General features: G+C 46.8%; 1 protein-coding gene across 4 annotated transcripts in view; it reads right to left on the bottom strand.

Annotated features, from left to right (window-relative positions):
- LOC112258223 (unconventional myosin-IXAa-like) overlaps positions 1-14414 on the bottom strand; it is a 322882-nt gene that overhangs the window by 39500 nt on the left and 268968 nt on the right. For 2 of the 4 annotated variants that reach the window (XM_042325783.1, XM_042325696.1), the window contains exons 23-28: positions 11206-11963; positions 7695-9191; positions 7171-7249; positions 4840-4940; positions 3827-3933; positions 3164-3378 (exon numbers count right to left, since the gene is read on the bottom strand). In XM_042325783.1, coding sequence (XP_042181717.1) covers positions 3164-3378; positions 3827-3933; positions 4840-4940; positions 7171-7249; positions 7695-9191; positions 11206-11963 — 2757 coding nt within the window. The remainder of the gene's footprint in view (positions 1-3163; positions 3379-3826; positions 3934-4839; positions 4941-7170; positions 7250-7694; positions 9192-11205; positions 11964-14414) is intronic. The other 2 variants (XM_042325742.1, XM_042325721.1) reach the window with 2 other exon arrangements.

Genomic DNA, 14414 nt, shown 5'->3' with positions numbered 1-14414 from the left:
GTTTACTACAATACAGTACTACTGTGTTAGTGACCACTGTGTACTACAATACAGTACTGCTGTGTTAGTGACCACTGGTGTACTACAATACAGTACTGCTGTGTTAGTGACCACTGGTGTACTACAATACAGTACTACTGTGTTAGTGACCACTGGTTTACTACAATACAGTACTGCTGTGTTAGTGACCACTGTGTAGTACAATACAGTACTACTGTGTTGGTGACCACTGGTTTACTACAATACAGTACTGCTGTGTTGGTGACCACTGTGTAGTACAATACAGTACTGCTGTGTTAGTGACCACTGTGTACTCCAATACAGTACTGCTGTGTTAGTGACCACTGTGTACTACAATACAGTACTGCTGTGTTAGTGACCACTGTGTAGTACAATACAGTACTACTGTGTTAGTGACCACTGTGTAGTACAATACAGTACTGCTGTGTTAGTGACCACTGGTGTACTACAATACAGTACTGCTGTGTTAGTGACCACTGGTTTACTACAATACAGTACTGCTGTGTTAGTGACCACTGGTTTACTACAATACAGTACTACTGTGTTAGTGACCACTGGTGTACTACAATACAGTACTGCTGTGTTAGTGACCACTGGTGTACTACAATACAGTACTGCTGTGTTAGTGACCACTGGTGTACTACAATACAGTACTGCTGTGTTAGTGACCACTGTGTAGTACAATACAATACTACTGTGTTAGTGACCACTGTGTACTACAATACAGTATTGCTGTGTTAGTGACCACTGTGTACTACAATACAGTACTGCTGTGTTAGTGACCACTGTGTACTACAATACAGTACTGCTTTGTTAGTGACCACTGTGTACTACAATACAATACTACTGTGTTAGTGACCACTGTGTACTACAATACAGTACTGCTGTGTTAGTGACCACTGTGTAGTACAATACAGTACTGCTTTGTTAGTGACCACTGTGTAGTACAATACAATACTACTGTGTTAGTGACCACTGTGTACTACAATACAGTACTGCTGTGTTAGTGACCACTGGTGTACTACAATACAGTACTGCTGTGTTGGTGACCACTGTGTACTACAATACAGTACTACTGTGTTAGTGACCACTGTGTACTACAATACAGTACTGCTGTGTTAGTGACCACTGTGTACTACAATACAGTACTGCTGTGTTAGTGACCACTGGTGTACTACAATACAGTACTGCTGTGTTAGTGACCACTGGTTTACTACAATACAGTACTACTGTGTTAGTGACCACTGTGTACTCCAATACAGTACTGCTGTGTTAGTGACCACTGTGTACTACAATACAGTACTGCTGTGTTAGTGACCACTGTGTAGTACAATACAGTACTGCTTTGTTAGTGACCACTGTGTAGTACAATACAATACTACTGTGTTAGTGACCACTGTGTACTACAATACAGTACTGCTGTGTTAGTGACCACTGGTGTACTACAATACAGTACTACTGTGTTAGTGACCACTGTGTACTACAATACAGTACTACTGTGTTAGTGACCACTGTGTACTACAATACAGTACTGCTGTGTTAGTGACCACTGTGTAGTACAATACAGTACTGCTGTGTTAGTGACCACTGGTTTACTACAATACAGTACTGCTGTGTTAGTGACCACTGTGTAGTACAATACAGTACTACTGTGTTAGTGACCACTGTGTACTACAATACAGTACTGCTGTGTTAGTGACCACTGTGTAGTACAATACAGTACTGCTGTGTTGGTGACCACTGGTTTACTACAATACAGTACTGCTGTGTTAGTGACCACTGTGTAGTACAATACAGTACTACTGTGTTAGTGACCACTGGTGTACTACAATACAGTACTACTGTGTTAGTGACCACTGTGTACTACAATACAGTACTACTGTGTTAGTGACCACTGGTGTAGTACAAGTGTTGTAAGAATATGTACACCTGTCTGCCTGCCTGTCTGTGTTTCTTTCTGCCTGCCTGCCTGTCTGTCTGTCTGTCTGTTTGTCTTCTCTGTTTCACTCTGTCTGTCTGCCTGTCTCTGTTTCCCTCTGCCTGCCTGTCTGTCTACCAGTCTGCCTGTCTCTCTGTTTCCCTCTGCCTGCCTGTCTGTCTACCAGTCTGTCTGTCTCTCTGTTTCCCCCTGCCTGCCTGTCTGTCTACCAGTCTGCCGGTCTCTCTGTTTCCCTCTGCCTGCCTGTCTCTGTTTCCCTGTCTGCCTGCCTGTCTGTCTACCAGTCTGTCTGTCTGTCTACCAGTCTGTCTGTCTGTCTACCAGTCTGTCTGTCTGTCTACCAGTCGGTCTGTCTGTCTACCAGTCTGTCTGTCTCTCTGTTTCCCTCTGCCTGCCTGTCTGTCTACCAGTCTGTCTGTCTGTCTACCAGTCTGTCTGTCTGTCTACCAGTCTGTCTGTCTGTCTCTCTGTTTCCCTCTGCCTGCCTGTCTGTCTACCAGTCTGTCTGTCTCTCTGTTTCCCTCTGCCTGCCTGTCTGTCTACCAGTCTGTCTGTCTCTCTGTTTCCCTCTGCCTGCCTGTCTGTCTACCAGTCTGTCTGTCTCTCTGTTTCCCTCTGCCTGCCTGTCTGTCTACCAGTCTGTCTGTCTCTCTGTTTCCCTCTGCCTGCCTGTCTGTCTACCAGTCTGTCTGTCTCTCTGTTTCCCTCTGCCTGCCTGTCTGTCTACCAGTCTGTCTGTCTCTCTGTTTCCCAGTCTGCCTGTCTGTCTGTCTACCAGTCTGTCTGTCTGTCTGTCTACCAGTCTGTCTGTCTCTCTGTTTCCCTCTGCCTGTCTGTCTGTCTGTCTACCAGTCTGTCTGTCTCTCTGTTTCCCAGTCTGCCTGCCTGTCTGTCTACCAGTCTGCCTGTCTGTCTACCAGTCTGTCTGTCTCTGTTTCCCTCTGCCTGCCTGTCTGTCTACCAGTCTGTCTGTCTGTCTACCAGTCTGTCTGTCTCTCTGTTTCCCTCTGCCTGCCTGTCTGTCTACCAGTCTGTCTGTCTGTCTACCAGTCTGTCTGTCTCTCTGTTTCCCTCTGCCTGCCTGTCTGTCTACCAGTCTGTCTGTCTGTCTACCAGTCTGTCTGTCTCTCTGTTTCCCTCTGCCTGCCTGTCTGTCTACCAGTCTGTCTGTCTCTCTGTTTCCCTCTGCCTGCCTGTACCTACCTTCTTCATGAGAAAGTCGTTCATGCTCCTGTAGTCGTGTGTGCTGGTGAGGATGTGCAGCGCGTCGTTCCCCCACTGGGCGGGCTCTAGGGTAACGCTGCTGATCTTGACGCTGCGCCTCCGCCTCACTTTGGGAGAGGGCTCCTTGTTCTCCTTGGTCTCCCGTCCCCTGGTCCCCATCAGGTTGGGACTGTGGGGGGGAGACGTTGTTCCGTCTGAACCCGCCACGGTCATAAAGATATAGCAGGGATGTTGTGAAGACAATTGTTTCTATTTAAGCAATACGTCCCGAGGGGGTGAGGTATATGACCAATATACCACGGCTAAGGGCTGTTCTTAGTCACGACACAACGCGGAGTGACTGAATACAGCCCTTAGCGGTAGTATATTGGCAATATAACACAAACCCCCCCAAGGTGCCTTATTGCTACTATAAAACTGGTTACCAGCGTAGTTAGAGCAGTAAAAATACATGTTGTCACATCCGTGGTATACTGTCTGATATTCCATAGCTGTCAACCAATCAGCATTCAACCCTAGTTCATAATTCGTTTTGTGTCTTATTGTTGAGATGAGAAATCCGCAGTGTAACCTAATATCACACGTCCAGTGTTATGTACTGTCCTTCTTCCCCTCTGGATAAAGCAGGACAAAGTGTCTTACCTATCTTGTCAGTGCCGTCTCTCTGTGTGGACTGCTGCTTGTCTCTAGACAGCTTCTTCTCTGCATGCTTGGTCTTGCCCCAGAACCGTAACTTCCCTCGTACTCTGCTGCAACACACAGTCACACAGCTCAGAAGACTCCTGTGTAAACAGACTAGTACCCTTGTCACACTAGTTGCTGAAACAGTGCTGGAAAGGACAATAATATACAGAGACAACTCCGAGCCAGAACAGTCCTGGTGAATCTGCTTGGACCGATCTAAAAAAATATTTTTAAAAAAAGGTACACAATACAATCTTCTTTGTGCGTCTGCAGAATGATTGTGTCTGGCTCATATATTATTTATTTAACCTTTATTTAACTAGGCAAGTCAGTTAAGCACAAATTATTATTTACAATGATGGCCTACCGGGCAACAGTGGGTTAACTGCCTTGTTCAGGGGCAGAACGACAGATTTTTACCTTGTCAGCTCAGGGAATCGATCGAGCAACCTTACTAATCCAACGCTCTAACCTCGAGGCTACCTGCCACCCCGTATGGGCTATAGAGGGAGGGAGGGAGGGGGAGGGAGGGAGGGAGGGAGGGAGGGAGGGAGGGAGGGAGGGGGAGGGAGGGAGGGAGGGAGGGAGGTGAGGCATGGAGGGAGGGAGGCAGGCAGGCAGGGAGGCAGGGAGGCAGGGAGGGAGGGAGGGAGGTGAGGCATGGAGGGAGGGAGGCAGGCAGGCAGGGAGGCAGGGAGGGAGGCAGGGAGGGAGGCAGGGAGGGAGGGAGGGAGGGAGGCAGGGAGGGAGGGAGGCAGGAGGCAGGGAGGAGGCAGGGAGGGAGGGAAGGAGGCAGGGAGGGAGGGAAGGAGGGGGAGGGAGGGAGGGAGGGAGGGAGGGAGGGGGAGGGAGGGAGGGAGGGAGGGAGGGAGGGAGGGAGGGAGGGAGGGAGGGAGGGAGGGAGGGAGGGAGGGAGGGAGGGAGGGAGGGAGGGAGGGAGGGAGGGAGGGAGGGAGGGAGGGAGAAGCTACCTTCCATCCTGACTGGATGTCTTCCTAAGCGCTGCTACCTTTCCCAGGTCTCCTGAAGACATGGTCTTGTGGATGCTCTTCTGCACTTCCTTGTGAGCAGCCTGGGAGAATGGAAGGGAAGTCTTTTATTACCCAACATATGACAGCGCAACATTTTCAATGTTCAACGAGTTGGCATCAAAGGCTCGGGCTATTTTTCCATGGTTTTATGAGTCATATCCTGAAACGGGAAAAGATGGTGAGAGAGGTGACCCATTTGAGACAGAATATACATTTTTTGCAATATCAGACTGTAATGTCAATACATCCATGTGTGTGCATGTTCCTATCGCATCACTCGTTCCGTCTGCACAGAACAACAACTAACAGTCTACAAACAAACGGACATATTTACATAGAGACATACAGTAGACGTACAGACATAGATAGTACAACATATTTTCTGAGAAAACGACTAAACTAGAAGAGATGGGTGAGAGAGAGCTCATGCTCTCAGAAAGACGTGGAAGGGGAAATAGAATGGTGTGTCAATGGGTTAAAGGTTCCAGCATGCATCACTGACCGCTCTCCTGGCTATGACTAGTTGCACTAACCTGATCCCAGATCTGTTTGTGATGACCATTAGAGTTAGCGAGACAGCCCAAACAGTTCTGAGATCAGGTTTAGAGGAGAGTGACATGGCATTTTTATTTTTTATTTTATTGAACCTGTATTTTGACAGGAAGTCATACTGATGCTAGGTTCTATTTTACAGATGAGCCCTGCAGAAATACATCAAACACAATATAACAAAACACACAAAGAAAAGAAAACAGACACATTTTTTATCAACATAGAGATCGTGACTCTGAAGTGACCAAAGAGGGACCAGAACATCTCATTTCAGAGAGCTCTGGACGTCGTTCCACATAAAGGCCGTTACATAAACCTCGAAGCAGCCATTTTGGTCAGGGGTACTGTGTGTACGACTGGTGATTATTCTCTCCACTTTCAGTCGCTGTCTTTTTGAGACTAACTCTTCCTAGAAGAGGTTCGACCGCAGTGTTTTTGAGACTAACTATTCCTAGAAGAGGTTCGACCGCAGTGTTTTTGAGACTAACTATTCCTAGAAGAGGTTCGACCGCAGTGTTTTTGAGACTAACTATTCCTAGAAGAGGTTCGACCGCAGTGTTTTTGAGACTAACTATTCCTAGAAGAGGTTCGACCGCAGTGTTTTTGAGACTAACTATTCCTAGAAGAGGTTCGACCGCAGTGTTTTTGAGACTAACTATTCCTAGAAGAGGTTCGACCGCAGTGTTTTTGAGACTAACTATTCCTAGAAGAGGTTCGACCGCAGTGTTTTTAACTATTCCTAGAGACTAACTATTCCTAGAAGAGGTTCGACCGCAGTGTTTTTGAGACTAACTATTCCTAGAAGAGGTTCGACCGCAGTCTTTTTGAGACTAACTATTCCTAGAAGAGGTTCGACCGCAGTGTTTTTGAGACTAACTATTCCTAGAAGAGGTTCAACCGCAGTGTTTTTGAGACTAACTATTCCTAGAAGAGGTTCGACCGCAGTGTTTTTGAGACTAACTATTCCTAGAAGAGGTTCGACCGCAGTGTTTTTGAGACTAACTATTCCTAGAAGAGGTTCGACCGCAGTGTTTTTGAGACTAACTATTCCTAGAAGAGGTTCGACCGCAGTGTTTTTGAGACTAACTATTCCTAGAAGAGGTTCGACCGCAGTGTTTTTGAGACTAACTATTCCTAGAAGAGGTTCGACCGCAGTGTTTTTGAGACTAACTATTCCTAGAAGGGTTCACTGTACAGTGTTTTTGAGACTAACTATTCCTAGAAGAGGTTCGACAGTGTTTTTGAGACTAACTATTCCTAGAAGAGGTTCGACAGTGTTTTTGAGACTAACTATTCCTAGAAGAGGTTCGAAGTGTTTTTGAGACTAACTATTCCTAGAAGAGGTTCGACCGCAGTGTTTTTGAGACTAACTATTCCTAGAAGAGGTTCGACCGCAGTGTTTTTGAGACTAACTATTCCTAGAAGAGGTTCGACCGCAGTGTTTTTGAGACTAACTATTCCTAGAAGAGGTGCGACTGCAGTGTTTTTGAGACTAACTATACTTTCTGAAGGCACTGTACAGTGTAAGTAGACATCACTTAGAGACACTGACAGTTTGAATGACACAAATGAATAACACATTTAACTTATACAAGCACACACTTACATGCACAATGTGTGTGTGTGTGTGTGTGTGTGTGTGTGTGTGTGTGTGTGTGTGTGTGTGTGTGTGTGTGTGTGTGTGTGTTTTCCTTTGGGTAGTGTACTGTGTTAACCCACCTCTCTGGCGGTCTGTCCAGTGGTGGCTCTAGAGACAGAGACCAACGACCACTCCTTGTTCACCAGGTCCTTATCAGACCTACAATACAGTCACAAGATGTTACATCTCTTTGTCGTTGCATATTCAAATATATTTGAATATATCTTTCCTGTGTTTTACAATGTTGTTGCTGTACAAGACAATGAAAAATAACGGAATTAGGAAATATTTTCATGACCATTTAGAAGAAAAACAACAACTTAGTGGTCATTTATTGAAATTAAAGTGTCAATTTGTACACATTGTCTGTCAGTGAAAAAGAAATAAAGCTAGTGTTGAGAGAACAAATGAACAACAAAGCTTTGAATGAGCAGCAACATCAAAGCAACGTTACAGCAACATCAAAAGCAACGTTACAGCAACATCAAAGCAACGTTACAGCAACATCAAAGCACCGTTACAGCAATGTTACAGCAACATCAAAGCAACATCAAAGCAACGTTACAGCAACATCAAAGCAACGTTACAGCAACACAACACTCACTTCGAGAAGGGGAGCTTGCGTCGGGGCGAGAACGTGACGTTGGAGGGCGGTTTCTCAGTCATATTGACAATGATGGTCTTGGTCGGAGTCTTCTTCTGTGATGCCAAGGCTGCTTCCCTGCTCTCCAGGATCCTGTCGGTGGAGATCCAGTTGTCCTGCGCTGGCCTGCCCGCCTTCCTCTCCTGCTGGCTGGGAGGGACTTCACCAGCGGGGGCCTTGGGCTCCAGAACTATCTGGATATCTACCTCGGAAGGACAAAGGCCATGGCTGGAGTTGGAGGAGGGCACAAAGCTAGACATGTCGACCCCAGCTAAGTCTCTCGGAGGTTTGGTAACAGTCCTAGGCGGCTGGGCCTTCTCTGATACTTCCAGGCCAGCGATGGGTGTAGGGGAGAATGTTGCAGGGGTTACACCCATCTGGAGTGCACTCTCCTGGGCTTTTGCCGCCCACAGTTCCCCTTCGTCCAGCAGGGTCTCCTTCTGCATACTGATGACAACCACCACGGGCCCTCGAGAGGAGGACTCTCTCCTCTCCTTCACACGCTTGTTGGGGCTCTGTTGCTTAGGCTTGGGCTCACTGCTGTGGTCCCCAGGGGGGATGTAGACGGTGGATTGTGTAGCCTCCGTCACCACCTCCTTGATAGGGGGCAGTAGCATGGGCGGTAGCTCCTCTGTCCTGGGGCTCAGATCATTCTGTTTTACCACCTCCTTGATAGGGGGCGGTAGCTCCTCTGTCCTGGGGCTCAGATCATTCTGTTTTACCACCTCCTTGATAGGGGGCAGTAGCATGGGCAGTAGCTCCTCTGTTCCGGGGCTCAGATCATTCTGTTTCACCACCTCTGGGTGCTCATGGGACTGGGACTCTGTGGGTGTGTGAATGGGAGGCCCTGGTCTGACCGAATCCTCTTGGGAAGTAGTCCGGAGCGGCGCTGACTGGTTAACATGGTAACCGGGGTAACCTCCCGCCTCCACCTCGACGTCTATGGAGGTGCTCCCGTGGCTATCAGGGGAGGAGGGCCGGTGGTGTTGGTGGTCGTCCAGGGGACAGGAGATGCTGTCCGGACACGGGGGTACATGGGTCTCCTCTTCTGGCAGAGTCCCTCCCGTTCTGTGGGTCCGCACCTTGAGTAGCTCCAGGCTGAACTGGGTCTGCTCCAGCTCCCTCATACGCCGATTCTGTCTCTTGGCCCGTGTCTTGTGGCTGCTGGGCTCTATACTCTGTCTGCTGGACTCGTCTATACACTGTCTTCTCTCGCTCTCTCTATCCTCTTCCTCTTCCAACAAACACTTCCACCTAGATTCATTAGAGTCTTCAGTAGGCCAGACCGTGGAGACATCTTGGATGCCATGATGGTGGGTGATCTCAAAGACATGGTCCTCCGAGATGTCCGTATCCAGGCCCATGGTCCGATCTGCCTTCTCTTCTTCTGTGGTGGGGCAACTTTGTCCATTGAGCAACTGCTTTTCCTGCTGACTCTGCTCTTTTAGTTCTGTGAACCTATAGGAAACAGGGAGTCAAACTGTAAGCAAACACAGCTTAAAGCAAATCTACCTTCCATTCCTACTCTTCTCCAATGTGTTCTTCATCAGTGTATGGAAAGGCTAATCATTTGAACCTGGGAACAATAGGGTACGCAAGCTCTTGTTCCAGCCTAGCACTAAAATACACATCATGTGTTTTTCTTTAACCAATTATAACTACATGAATCAGGTGTTTTTAGAGCTATTGTGACGGCCCTGAATTTGTCTGAACCGTCTGTGCTTCTCCTGTACATGAGGCACCTGCCCTTTAATTCCCCATTAAATAGATAGCGTCAGTTGAGCAAAAGGGGGTGACAGTGGGGTGAACGAGGAAGTATTCTTCTTTACTCTGTATGTTTTGTTGTATTTATAAAGTGTTCTTTGTAGTTGTGTCTCCAGATGAACCCGGATCAGATCCTCTCACTTCTTCCTTTGGGACTAAACATCTCAGTTGGTCTTTGCTGTTCTGCACCGTAATGGCCGCTAGAGCCCTGTGCTGTTCTGCACCATAATGGCCGCCAGGCCCTGTGCTGTTCTGCACCGTAATGGCCGCCAGAGCCCTGTGCTGTTCTGCACCGTAATGGCCGCCAGGCCCTGTGCTGTTCTGCACCGTAATGGCCGCCAGAGCCCTGTGCTGTTCTGCACCGTAATGGCCGCCAGAGCCCTGTGCTGGCTGCAGTTTCTTCACCGCCTCTGTACTATCAGGGCAGAGTACCGCCACTGCAGAAACTGGTCTTTCTCTGCAGGAGATCTGTTGGCGGATTGGATTGACTGACTGTTTGAGTGGAATTTACACCATGTTGGGTTGTGTTCAGTGGTTGGTGAAGACTACTGGGAGTTCTGGTAACCTTTTATAGTTGTGTGGTAGAAGACATTGAGATTCTGATTGTATGATTGTATGATTGAGACCGGTTTAAGCTACACTTTGTGAAGAGGCAAAGACTGCGTGACTGAGGTCACTTGAGTTCACATGAACTCCTTTACCGGGCAGGACTCTTTTTAGGCCTGAGGTACGGGACTTTCTTGAGGAACCAGAGATCGTTGTGCTGTGATGTTATTATGTGGGAGATCATTTATTTTTTATTTAAATAAAAAATGTAAAAAAATAAATAAAATAATTATAACCAACGCAAAAGAATATAGTTGTTTTGAAGTTATTTCCAATGTTTTAAGGGTTTCTGCAAAAGTTTATTTCCATCCTGACTTTTACATGAGTCCTTTGTATTGGTGTAGACTTGACAGACCAGATGGAACTCATTCCCTCGCAAACAAAAAAGGAGAAATCAATATTTTCTATGATAAGCACGACCTACCTGGTACCCCTAACAAACAATAACCTCATGTCAAACCCGTTACACTATGTTTGATCATATTTAGAATATAATTCCATATTGTCCATCTTTATGTACACTGAGTATACAAAACATTAAGAAAAACATTGTTCCAGAACAGACTGACCAGGTGAATCCAGGTGAAAGCTATGCTCCCTTATTGATGTCACTTGTTAAATCCACTTCAATCAGTTTAGATGAAGGGGAGGAGACAGATTAAAGAAGGATTTTTAAGCCTCGAGAAAACTGAGACATGGATTGTGTATGTGGGCAAATTCAGAGGGTGAATGGGCAAGACAAAATATTTAAGTGCCTTTGAACGGGGTATGGTAGTATGTGCCAGGCGCACCGGTTTGAGTCAAGAACTGCATCGCTGCTGGGTTTTTCACGCTCAACAGTTTCCCATGTGGATCACAAATGGTCCACCACCCTAAGAACATCCAGACAACTTGACACAACTGTGGGAAGCATTGGAGTCAACATGGGCCAGCATCCCTGTGGAACACTTTCAATACCTTGTAGAGTCCATGCCCTGACAAATTGAGGCTGTTCTGAGGGCAAAAGATGGAGGGGGTGCAACTCAATATTAGGAAGGTGTTCTTGATGTTTGGTATACTCGGTGTATATCATAAAATAGAAATGTTTATCACTCCTAGCTACCTCAGGCGTGCCATGTAGCCCCTGCAGGCTGCCTGTAGCAGCATAACTGCACCACGTGTGCTACGGTGGTGGGCTCTCTCTCTGTAGACGCGCCAGGCTGTCTGCACCGTAATGGCCGCCAGAGCCCTGTGCTGGATGCAGTTTCTCCAGCGCCTCTGTATTATCAGGGCAGAGTCCCGCCACTGCAGGAACTGCCTGCACTGCCTGTAGCCCCTCCACGATGCCTGCAGGCACACTGCTGCCTCCTCCTGGACGGCTGGGTCCTCTGCTGCCTCCTCCTGGACGGCTGGGTCCTCTGCTGCCTCCTCCTGGACGGCTGGGTCCTCTGCTGCCTCCTCCTGGACGGCTGGGTCCTCTGCTGCCTCCTCCTGGACGGCTGGGTCCTCTGCTGCCTCCTCCTGGACGGCTGGGTCCTCTGCTGCCTCCTCCTGGACGGCTGGGTTCACTGCTGCCTCCTCCTGGACGGCTGGGTCCTCTGCTGCCTCCTCCTGGACGGCTGGGTTCACTGCTGCCTCCTCCTGGACGGCTGGGTCCTCTGCAGCCTCCTCCTGGACGGCTGGGTCCACTGCTGCCCCCTCCTGGACGGCTGGGTCCTCTGCTGCCTCCTCCTGGACGGCTGGGTCCACTGCTGCCTCCTCCTGGACGGCTGGGTTCTCTGCTGCCTCCTTCTGGACGGCTGGGTTCTCTGCTGCCTCCTCCTGGATGGCTGGGTCCACTGCAGCCTCCAACTGTCTGAGCAGGCAGCCCCTCCACCATCGCTTTGGAGAGGAGAGAATTGAGAAATATGAATTAACAAAGTGTGAAGTCATATTTGTGGCAAAAACTGAGAATGTTTATTGACTGGGGTGTTATCTTTGAAGTATACATTGAAATGAATTGCATGTTAGTGGTTTTAGAGTTCTGGAGTCGAGAATCCTTTCGAGGAAAGAAAAAGCTTATTTTACAAAACTGACCCTTTAAGGCGCAATTTGCATGTGAACTGAATATATCCCAGAAAGACCTCCAGTAGGTAAACATCTACTGAGATATGTTAATAAGATATAGAAGTTGTTGGAACGTTTGTTGTCCCGTATACCATGACAGGTTGACATGGATATCCCGTCAGATATTTTAACAAAACACAGTGCCTGAATGTTTGACTGGCTAAAATAAACTCTCTGTGAACAACTCACTCAGAACATGGCCTTGGCTCTCTCTTTTTCCACCTCCGTGCACATTAGGTTGACTTGTGCTTTCTAGGAAGCGTTTCTGCTCTACTACGGTGGTATATAGCAAGGCAGGAGGTGAGAGAGAGTTTACAGGGGTAAATGCAGAGAGACAAGGGAGTCAAAAGGTCATCCAAAGGGCTACATAGGGAGAATCCAGTGAACATTGTATAGTTGAAGCCGGAAGTTTACATACACACCTTAGCCAATGACTGGCTAAAATAAACTTTCTGTGAACAACTCACTTTAATAAGTTGACTACTTCCCTCTACAGTCATAAACTCAACCCACAGTTTCTTTGTGGAGACTGAAACAAATGAACACAGCTACAGAACAAAAATATATTTAACGGCCCCAGAGAATAACATTTCTAAATTAGCAGTAGGCTGTATTTACAGTTGAAGTCGGAAGTTTACATACACCATAGCCAAATACATTTAAACTCAGTTTTTCACAATTCCTGACATTTAATCCTAGTAAAAATTCCCTGTCTTAGGTCAGTTAGGATCACCACTGTATTTTAAGAAGGTGAAATGTCAGAATAATAGTAGAGAGAATGATTTATTTCAGGTTTGAACTCTTTCATCACATTCCCAGTGGGTCAGAAGTTTACATACACTAAATTAGTATTTGGTAGCATTGCTTTTAAATTGTTTAACTTGGGTCAAGCGTGTCGGGTAGCCTTCCACAAGCTTCCCACAATAAGTTGGGTGAATTGTGGCCCATTCCTCCTGACAGAGCTGGTGTAACTGAGTCAGGTTTGTAGGCCTCCTTGCTCACACACGCTTTATCAGTTCTGCCGACAAGTTTTCTATAGGATTGAGGTCAGGGTTTTATGATGGCCACTCCAATATCTTGACTTTGTTGTCCTTAAGCCATTTTGCCACAACTTTGGAAGTATGCTTGGGGTCATTGTCCATTTGGAAGACCCATTTGCGACCAAGCTTTAACTTCCTGAATGATGTCTTGAGATGTTGCTTCAATATATCCACATTATTTTCCTGCCTCATGATGCCATCTATTTTGTGAAGTGCACCAGTCCCTCCTGCAGCAAAGCACCCCCACGACATGATGCTGCCACCTCCGTGCTTCACAGTTGGGATGGTGTTCTTCGGCTTGCAAGCCTCCCCCTTTTTCCTCCAAACATAACTATGGTCATTATGATCAAACAGTTCCATTTTTGTTTCATCATACCAGAGGACATTTCTCCAAAAAGTATGATCTTTGTCCCCATGTGCAGTTGCAAACCGTAGTCTGGCTTTTATATGGAGGTTTTGGAGCAGTGGCTTCTTCCTTGCTGAGAGGCCTTTCAGGTTATGTTGATATAGGACTAATTTTATTGTGGATATAGATACTTTTGTACCTGTTTCCTCCAGCATCTTCACAAGGTCCTTTGCTGTTGTTCTGGGACTGGGAGACAGAACGCATCTCCTTCCTGAGCAGTATGGCGGCTGCGTGGTCCAATGGTGTTTATACTTGCGTACTATTGTTTGTACAGATGAACGTGGTACCTTTAGGTGTGTGGAAATTGTATGAAGTATGAACCAAACTTGTGGATGTCTCCAATTTTATTTCCTGAGGTCTTGGCTGATTTCTTTCGATTTTCCCATGATGAGCAAAGAGGCACTGAGTTTGAAGGTAGGCCTTGAAATACATCCACAGGTACACGTCCAATTGACTGAAATTATGTTGACTGAAAAAAAAAAGGCAATTAGCCTATCAGAAGCTTCTAAAGCCATTACATCATTTTCCAAGCTGTTTAAAGGCACAGTCAGCTTGGTGTATGTAAACTTCTGACCCACTGGAATTGTGATACAGTGAATTATGAGTGAAATTATCTGTCTGTAAACAATTGTTGGAAAAATGACTTGTCATGCAAAAAGTAGATGTCCTAACCAACTTGCTAAAACTATAGTTTGTTAACAATACATTTGTGGAGTGTAAACTTCCGGAGTGTAAACTTCCGACTTCAACTGTATATGCCGTGAGTTAAAAAAAAGTTAC

This window comes from Oncorhynchus tshawytscha, linkage group LG01 (assembly GCF_018296145.1).
Source record: "Oncorhynchus tshawytscha isolate Ot180627B linkage group LG01, Otsh_v2.0, whole genome shotgun sequence".
In the NCBI taxonomy this organism is placed as follows: domain Eukaryota; kingdom Metazoa; phylum Chordata; class Actinopteri; order Salmoniformes; family Salmonidae; genus Oncorhynchus; species Oncorhynchus tshawytscha.
Note: the sequence above shows the minus strand (reverse complement) of the source record. Positions and strands in the feature narration are given on the sequence as shown.